Source organism: Corvus brachyrhynchos, unplaced genomic scaffold (genome assembly GCF_000691975.1).
Source record: "Corvus brachyrhynchos isolate BGI_N302 unplaced genomic scaffold, ASM69197v1 scaffold616, whole genome shotgun sequence".
Classification (NCBI taxonomy): domain Eukaryota; kingdom Metazoa; phylum Chordata; class Aves; order Passeriformes; family Corvidae; genus Corvus; species Corvus brachyrhynchos.
Window position 1 is genome coordinate 417,596 of NW_008238831.1, and position 9,727 is coordinate 427,322.

At 46.1% G+C, this 9,727-nt stretch overlaps 1 protein-coding gene across 2 annotated transcripts in view; it reads right to left on the bottom strand.

The window, feature by feature from the left end:
• The window catches only part of CTNNA1 (catenin alpha 1), a 105,529-nt gene that overhangs the window by 23,343 nt on the left and 72,459 nt on the right, over window positions 1-9,727 (bottom strand). For both annotated transcript variants that reach the window (XM_008636745.2, XM_017738161.1), the window contains one exon: window positions 9,365-9,457. In XM_008636745.2, coding sequence (XP_008634967.1) covers window positions 9,365-9,457 — 93 coding nt within the window. The remainder of the gene's footprint in view (window positions 1-9,364; window positions 9,458-9,727) is intronic.

Consider the following 9,727-nt stretch of genomic DNA (forward strand, 5'->3'; position numbering starts at 1 on the left):
CTGGGGGCTGCAGCTCTGGGTCACAAATCCAGCCCAGCTGGTTGGGTTTGGTGACAGTGACAAACACAAGGAGCAGCACCTGAGCCTGAGCAGCATCTGCTCAGGGGCCTGTGGGGATGAATGTCCCTGTCCCCACCACCACCGTGGGCTCCTCTGCTGCTCCCCTTCCTCCAGCCAGCCCAAGGTCACACCTGTGTGGCACCTGCAGGAGTCAGGATGTCCCTTTGGAACGTCCCTGCTGCCAGCCACGGTCCCTGCTGCTCTGCCCCTCTCACTCATGGATCTGAAAGTCCTGAAAGCCTCCAAAATGCCTTGCAGCACCCAAGAAAATGTTGTTTAGAATTTCAAAATCAAACAGAAATAGAGGTTTTAGAGAGGCAAACCTGTCCTCTGCTCAAGAGCCCTGATTTGCAGTCCAGCCACTGCCACCTCTTGCCCCAGTCTGATGGATGTAATGAATTAACCACCTATCAGTCAAAATCTAGCTATCCAAGGTTTCATGAAGATGAATCTAAACAAGTGGCCTGGAAACAGGAGAGATAAACCAGACAATGCTCTAGAAATCTGCTCTCAGCTTTTATCCTGCTAGAAGCTGTCACTACAGAGACAGAGGCGATACCAAGGGTCAGGACATTTCCTCTGCTTTTCTCAACCTGCCTTGGCCTATATCAGATAGAAAATATCCTCCCAGCACTGAGACAGGGCAGCATTAATGCTGCAGGAACATATGGCCTGGGTACCTGCGAGATGTTTGTCTGGACACAGCATCTGTCTGGACAATTAATCTTTGCCAACAGCGCATGTCAAGCCCAGATGCCCACGTTCAGCACCTCGTCACAGGTAATGGCAGAGCTGTCACACATACAGGGCTCTGCAACTGCTCCACAAACTCAAACTGTGTGTCCTCAACAAATCCAAACACAGGAGGCACAGGCTGCATCACCCTCCTCTCAACAGGCAGTTTGTTCAACTGGAGAAAGGGTAGGTTTTTTATACATTACAGCAAAAATGAGTGGCCAAGGTGAATGTATCTTATAACAATGATCAAGCAAACGCAGTGTGTATGATCTCCCTTACAGACAGACATTCCTGCATTAGGGAGGCAGCCAGCAGTGCTGGAGGTGAGGAAACCTGGTGGGGATATCGAAGGTTATCCATGGTCACCATGGAGCTGAAGACAAACCTCCAGCTCAGGAGAGCCATACCGGTGTGTGTGCTCAGTGAGAAATTCAGGGCAGCAGACACAGCTCAGCAGTCCCTTTTTACAGCACATCCTCTGTATCTCCATGTGTAAAGTGGCCACAACACGCAGCTTTAGCAGGGGTGATAAAAGCCTTCACTCTGAGGAGAGTTTAGCATTCAAGTGGGCAAATAATCCCAGAGGTGTCTCACACCTCTGCTTGAGGAAATGTCCCAGGGATCACTGACAACACCCTGCATGTGATCTATTCCAGGGAATATAGTCTGGTATCCAGCACAGAGTGATTGATTTATTTTCCAACAGATGCTTAGAAAGACATGGGAAAATGACAGGGATGCTGGATCTTAAATAGTCTGTGTAAGTAGCAGGACTATGATCCCTTTATTATCTAAAAATAAACCCTTTCAAGGGGAGGAGGAAACACTTTTTTGGGAGAAGGGATGGACCACAATACACTACTCCTTCTCCAACAGACATAAAGCACTGGGCAATTACTTTAAAATATCAGTAACAGGACAGAGGCAGACACAGTTAAAACCCCAGGAAGATCATGACCACACTATCTGAAATGTAGCCACTTCCATGTAAAACATTTGGCAATTTCAGGGAAATATTTTGTATTTCAGAGCTTTTCAAGATGCTGCCAGAGCGCTGTGATCACAATGACTCACTGAAGTTGTACAAAGAAGAGAATCAAACAGGGACATTTTGAGCCTATCCAGAAGGAAATGAAGCATGGCAAGAAAACACACTATTTTTATCGGTGCTTTGTTTCATGTAGCAATTGCAGTGTTCAAGTCAGACAGCTCCACACTCCATAGCGTGGTTCCAGAGAGTTCCTTGAGCCTCTCTCCTGCACCTCGCAGCTTCCCAAGGCAGCAGCCAGGGCTTGGCAACGCCCTGGGACTGGGGAGGCTCAGCATTCCAAAGACTGCAATGGATGTCTCAATCTGCACCTCGAGTCTTCTTCTCATCCCTTCCATGGGAAGAAGCTGCTGCTTTCCCCTGGTTTTATTTTCCCTGTTGAAACCAGAGATGTCAGACCGTGGTTGTGTCCTTCCCCCTTTGCAGGGCTCTCCAAGGCTCCCTGCAGTGACTCCTGCCCGGTCACAACACTGCAGCTGCTTTGCCCAGAAGCTCTCTCAAAAAGCTCAGCCAGAAAACGCTGAACCTCAGATAAACCTGTGGGTAAATTAGAGCCACTGGGTCAGCCAGAATTAATTCTTTTAGGCTAAATTTAGGATGACTTCCAGCCTCAGCTCTATAGCACCCCATCTGAAAGTCAGAGAGGCCAGAAGAAAGCTCTTACACGTGGTGGTGTTCTTACAAAGAACAATTTTGAATACTTGGCTGGCATGGCCAAAGGAAGAAACATCACTTGGGAGAGGAAAACTATCACCCACCTATTTGCACTGCAATCCCAACCTGTTGTATCTTACTCAGTGCACATCATGTCTGACCCACACCCATTTCAGTGGCTTTAAGCACTTCTTGATTTTTGCCTCAGTCCTTTTGATAGGGAGCTTTTTCTCCTTCCAGGAGAATGTTCTTTCTGCAGCTGGTTTAGCTTTGCCCTGATTCCTGTAGGATTGGTTTCAGGATGTTACTGCACCCCAACAAGGAGGAGTTTTTCAGTTTCAGGAGCTCTGAAGTGAACCCCCAGTCCTCTCCCCTCACTACACACCATTTCTTTACAACCCAAACATCTGCAGTTTCTAAATAACTCACTTGGGTTTGGGGTTTATATAAAGATCTTGACTCACCACATTTCTTGTGGCATTTGGATAATGAGTTGGAAAGTAGCTCCATGGCCTACAAATCCAGGATACTTTGCATTTGTAAAAAAGAAAAAACTAATAAAACAAGCCCCCACCCATCAGCTCTCATCTCAGGGGCAGAGGGAACAAGTGACACACACAGACAGTGCCCCAGTGGGGATGTGAAGTCAGTTTTACTCAGGAGTACGTGAAAAGGAGCCAGCAAGCCTCTCTGCCCTTGCCCAGGTGGGTTTTAATCCCATGTTTTCCTGTAATGCAGCAAGCACGGCTTGTTTACTTGGCAGTTCGTAAGAAGCTCCTCATAATTTAGCTCTACATACACAAGATGCCAGAGTTGCCTCCAGTGTTCACCCTGCTCATGCCCCTTCCCTGCTCCTCGCTGCATTTTGCTCCGAGTGCTAGAAATGGTTTATAAGGAGGACGTTCAAGTCGCTTCTAGTTACATCCAAGGCCAGGTTTGCATGCCCACGTCGGTGTGTGCCAGCCCTCCATGCACTCGAGTACAGCAAAAAGCACTCTGCAGGCTCTGATGAGCTGAAATGCCTGGGAGCAAAACACACAGCAGATTGTTTTACACTCTCAGAAGCTCTAATGGCAGTGACCAGCGATGAACGGAGCCTCATGCACCGAAAGAGGAAGGAGAAGTTTCCTTTGATTTCCAATACTTTGTTCCCACGTAGAAAAGGCACTTTGAGCACTTTCCTGTAAGTTATGCATGGAGTGACTCCAGGGATCTCTGCAGAGATATTTACTAGTCTTGTGGCAGTGCTGTCACAACCCACAGATCCACACTCTTACTGAGTAACTTACAGTCACAGACTGGTTTGGGTTGGAAAGGACCTTAAAGCTCATCTCTTTCCAATGGCAGGGACACCTTCCACTGTCCCAGGCTGCTCCAAGCCCCATCCAACCTGGCCTGCCCTGCCCACCCTCAAGGCAAAAATTCCTTCCCAAGATCCCATCTATCCCTGCCCTCTGGCAGTGGGGGTCCAGTTCCTGATACAGAGTCCCTCTCCAGGTTCCCTGCAGCCCCTTCAGACACTGGAAGGGGCTCTGAGGTCTCCACAGAACCTTCCCTCCTCCAGGCTGAACAGCCCCAGCTCTCCCAGCCTGGCTCCACATGGGATGTGCTCCAGTCCCCTCAGCAAAAAGCCCTTCTCCAGTTCAGCATGTACTGTCACAGCAGTATTTGCTATTTGCTATAAAGACTATTTGCATACTGTGTATAGATAATTATCCTATCAGCTTCCCCATCCATGAAAAAAGCATTTTCATTTGGAGCTGAGGACTGATTTTGTATTGCCAGTCCACGTAGAACCTGCAAGAATTCTGGTGCCATTTGTCTTGCTCCATTTTGCATTTTACTGACTTTGAGTGCTGAAGCTTTGGGGGTCTCGGGGACTCTGTGTCTTTTCTGGAAACTGTTCCACCACTGTGCTCCCCAGATCCTGTGCCTGTGAAGAAACACAGGGCCCTTACTCACTAGTACACCTCTTTCTACAGAACTGAATCCCTTTCCTGCTCTTTGCTTATTTTTACCCATCAGTAACTGTTTGACTTTCTAAAATTGCTGCTTTTAGGGTCAGCCTTGGCCTGTGCTGGCAGTTCTTCCATGCGAGCCTGGCTGATACAAATCTGCAACCCAAGTGTTAAGTTTTTAATAGAAGCATTTCTGCTCAATGCCAATAAAATGTTTCAAGCACCTGTAATTAAACAGTCTGGAGACAGATCTGCTCGTTAGAACATTCAGAAAATCTGACAGTCTTTCAAAGCGATGAAAAAAGGGGACAATTGTTTGATGTTAAGTCTTTACTGCAAGAAAAATTAAGTTCTCTCCTTCTCCAACAGCCACCAGGAAACTGGTGGTGACCGGGGACTCAAGGAGAAGAAAGTCTGCTGGTCACATTTGCGTTTGCCTGATTTGAGGGGTGGCCTGGAGGGGCTTTTTGTTTCTCTAAGATAGTCCAACTTTTAAACAAAAGTTTCTGGAACTCTCCATGGGATTCCTTATGCTTTGGTATTTTGTCTGTGTCAGTAGGTGTGATCACATATGAGCCATCTGCCTCATCAGAAATCTATAAGCAGCAAATGGCTTTTCAAGCAGTTCAAAATTGGAATAGAAGGATGTGAACAAGCAGTTATTAAAACAAGATGTTAATACGAGAAGAGCCAATTTATTTTTATTAAAAATGTAATTTAATCCAAGAATTCTCTGGAGTCAGTTTGATGGGCGACGCTCGCTCGCGTGTGTGTGGTGAGCAATCCAAGCACACTCCAGCAGGTATGGAGGGGGTTGGGAAGGACCTGTGCTTCCAAGTGCTGCCTGGTGGCCTCCCAAAGTTTCTTTGGAGGGTGAGCTCTTTGGGCTGTGGAGGGGAAGGCAACCAGCCCTGCCTTACATGGGAGAGCAGGTCCTGTGTGCCCCGGGGCAGTTCTGCCCTGCAGCCGCTTCCCAGGAGATACCCAATGTCCAGGGCAATGGGCTCCACATTTTGCTGGCAGAAGCAAACACCCAACCTGATGGGAACTCTACTCCACAGTTATTTTTTACAGCTCTCAGCCTGACTGCAGTTTGGGTAGGAGTCTATAGATGAACTTCATGGAGGCTGCAAAAACCAAGGAAGTCAATGTATAGCTGGTAAAAGGAGCTCAAGTGACAGCAGACTGTCACATCAAAAGGCTGGAGCAATTCTCCTTCCTCTCAAGAGCTGGGCTGGGGCATTCTCACTGTTGGTTTCTAACACCTACAGCTTGTATGATCAGAAACACTGATGGTTTAAGCTCTTCCCAGGCATCTTTAATGCAAAATGCTGTTACAAAACAGCTTTTCCAGGCTCCTAAAGCAAGTACTTCTTGCAAACAGCGCAGAAGCCAGAGATGTGAGAGAGGATCCAGGTTTCTGAATTGAGATAAACAAAATCTTTCCCCAATTCACCATTGGCAGGCTCTGTGTTTAGCAAGAAGGCAAAGAGAACTTCCCCCCGCGCTCTGTGAGGCAAAGGAAGGCACAGGCAGCTACTCCAAGCATTTCACAGCAGTAATTTTCCATTTCCATTAAGAAAGACAGTTTAAGCTTTTTTTTTTTTCCAAGTTAACTGTAGTGATGGAGAACTTTGCTCCTTCATCTTAACCGCCTCCAGCCTGGCCTGTTTGCCCAGCACCCAGCAAGGCAGGGCTGAGGGAACTCCTGCGAGGTGCTGGACAAAGCTGCTTCCTTCCACACACAGAATTCCAGCAACACGTGCTCTCACAAGACAGAATTCAGGCAGGCTTGTAAGTCAGGGCTTGAGGGAGGAAACACCAGTGACCCCCTGAGGCTGCCTTATTTCTGCCCTGTAAGCCCAGACTAACTCAAATCACCCAGCTGGCTATTCCAAGTGCTGCCTGGTGGCCTCCCCAAGTTTGCACAGACATTCCCAGCAGCTCCTCCCGAAGCCTCCAAAGGGAGCTCTAAATACCCCATTAAGTCTTCAGCTTCACATTCATTTCTGTGCTAATTGGCTGGGGACCCACAAACAGGAAAGATGATGTTACTCCTGAGGAAGAGCTGATTTCCAGTAACAAAACCACGCTAAATAAATTGACTGCTTGTTTCTGTAGAGACCTTTCCATGAAAAATTTTCTGCATTTTCTTTTTCCTCAAAGAAAATTTCACACCTGAGAACATCTGAACCCAAGGGTGACACTGGCAAGGACTGACTGCTTGTCAATACCAACAAAACTTCCAGGTTTTCCCTAGCCAGCTTGAAGAGTTGCATGTTCCTTCCTCCTGCTGCCAGTTCAATGACTCCTGATGGCAAGGGAGCAAATTACTGCTCTATTTGAGATACAGCTTTTATAATTAACTCTACAGATTGATTTCTGCAGAAATCATTCTTTAACCAGGAATTCCCTACTCCCAGAATGGCCTCTGCTCAGATAAACTATTTAAGAGGTTACCTGGGACTCAAGTGCATTTAATTTCAGTTTCATCTTTCAAGCACAGCAGTACTTTGAATTACATTTCATACACCATATTCCTGTGTGCTATTGACATCTTTAAGTTTCTGAGACTACTGTAATTACTGATTGACTTGACTCATTCTGAAACCAGCACCTTCCAGGAAAAATACCATCTGAGCCAAAAAAACCCCAACCAACATATGGGGCACATAATGTTGGGTTTAACCCGTATCTTCTGCCTAATTCACACATTTGTCCAGCACAGCCACCTAGGAGGATTCAAGATGCAGCTGTGAATCTCATCAGGAATAAACTGCAGAATAAATAGGTAATTGTCTAAAAAAGGAAATAAAATCCCACTTTGCTGTTCATGACACTGAGAACCTTTCAGAGATTGTGGAGAATACCCAAGGTTTGGGGACAAGCTGAGGAAGGCAGCTGAGAAGGAGGAGGATGGAGAGCTGTGCTGCTTGCACTGGCACAAGGCAAGCTATTGTTACCAGAAAACACAGATGCCATTTGTAAAACAGCTTAGACAAGTGCCCCTAATTATCCCTCAGGATTCACAACATGTTTAAATACTCTTAGAACATTAAAGAATCAGCCCAAGAGCATGTAATATAATATAAAAGCACTCTTTCAATGCTATGAACATCTATAGCGTCATTTACTAATCTCTTGGTGATGACCCTGAAATTAAGGCAAGACTGTGCAGTGGAACATCTAAACTCTAGGCTTGGAAGTTCAGAGATGTGACCTTTGTAAAGCCAAACTCCATCAGTTAAAGCCCTTGTGCATTTATAGATACTCAGAGCTTCCAATGTGTGTTAAATATATTGTCCATAATCCCCGAAGTCAAAGGTTAACAGCTGCACTTCAGGAGATGTGGCTACACTGGTGACTGGTGACTACAGCTGGGCCATTATTTCATGCTGACTACCATGGTGCTTATTTTATACAGGAGTAGATCTATTTAAATAGGCAGTTGTTGGAAAAGCAAAGATAGAAGAGTCTGAAATATGCACAATTTCAGCAATGGGGAGAGGAAAACACCCCCACAGACTTGGACAACCACCAGAAACATTTAGATTCAAAGAGAACCTAACTTTCTTCAGATGATTATTTTCAAAAGCAGCAGCATTTGTTTGGAACACCCTGCGTTAGACACCCATATTCTGGGAGATAACTAAAAAAAACCTTACATCAGCCTAGTTGGCTCCTCCAGAAAAGAGCAAGCCCTTATATCAAAGGAAGATGGATTTCTAAAAGCTTTTTCTTCCACATGCTTTGTTCCAACTGCAAAACTTGACCTTTGGTTTCAGCAGCCATGCACAGCCCTCACCCCAGGGTGGGAGGCAGAGAACTGCTCAGCCACACGCAGGAGTGGGGACCACAGAGAGCCACCCTGGCATGCCCCAAGGCCTCCTGGACAGCATTTAATGCTTTATGCTCAGGGGCCTGTCTTCACCTGTTTAACAGCACTGTTACCTGGAGGTCATACAACAGGTAAAACAGTCCTGCTCTTCACACTGCCTGCACCTCTTCCCTCAAAATCCCCTCCCCCCGAGGTGGGTACAGGTGAACATCTCTCTTCCTTTCGACTGGTTTTAAAAAAGACCAAAATAGATGGGAAAACCTGCAGAAACTCCCGAGTAGTCCTGAGACAATACACTTTATTTTCATAAAACACCATTTTGGCAATTTTTCTGAGCACATATTTTCTATTAGTTCCTCCTTACCAGCAACAGTTTATTTGGAAGTTTTAAATCTGAATTTCCTGTTGCTTTAAAAAATGTAAATTACACGAATCAAAAGCACCCTGCAGTCTTCAGGGGTTCATCCAAGTATCTAGTTGTTGACATTTAGAACACCAGGCTGTCAAAAAGGAAGAGGATAGTCTAGTGCTTACATAAACTTAATTTCCTTGTTTACATTAAAAAGTTATTAATTAAAAGGTAGTCTCAGCCAGGTTCCCACTCTTCACACATAGCCAACTTCCTCTCATCCTACTCCATCGGGAAGATTTTTTGGCATATTTATATTCTACTCAGGCAAAAATAGTGTTTTATAATTCATCTTACAGCTTGCCCAGGAGCAGTGCTAGCACCTTCACAAGGCACCTTCCTGCAGCACAGATGTGCACAGGAAACCACTGAAGCTTCCCACATCTACTGACTGCAGGTTACTGGAATATCCGGGCCAAATGGAATTAGAGCTATGACATAGAAACGACCCTTTCACATCAGTGATTCCTTTGCCACGGGTTTCAAAGTTCCTAAGTCTTGATGCCTACGCTGCATTTCATTCTCTACATATTCTCTAAGGGAAAAAACAAGTTCTGCAGCAAGGCACAGCCAGCCACCCTGAGACCAGAGCATGTCCTAAGCAGCACCAGCTGCCCAGCTGGTGGGGGTTTGTCTTCTGTTGTGATGCCCCTCCTTACCTGGGGACACAGGGCCTCCAGCTGGCTGGCTGACATGCGAACCAACTTCACCCCTTCCTCGTTGTTTGAGATGGAGCAGGCCAAGTTGGCAACCTGTGTCAGAGGTGAGAGAAAACAAGAGACAACTGTTAAATTTGAAGGTTATTTCTTTATGTAAAAAAATTTTGCCTGATCCCAACAGTGACCAGTTACCAGTAACCCATCATGGAACATGAAGTGCCCACATTAACTCCGGTCTAACCAGTTTTGAAGCCACTGATGGCACCTTTTCCTTCTGTAGACATAAAATCCGTAACACGTCGGATCATGGAATCCTGGAATGGTTTGGGTTGGGAAGGACCTTAAAGCTCATCCAGTGCCACC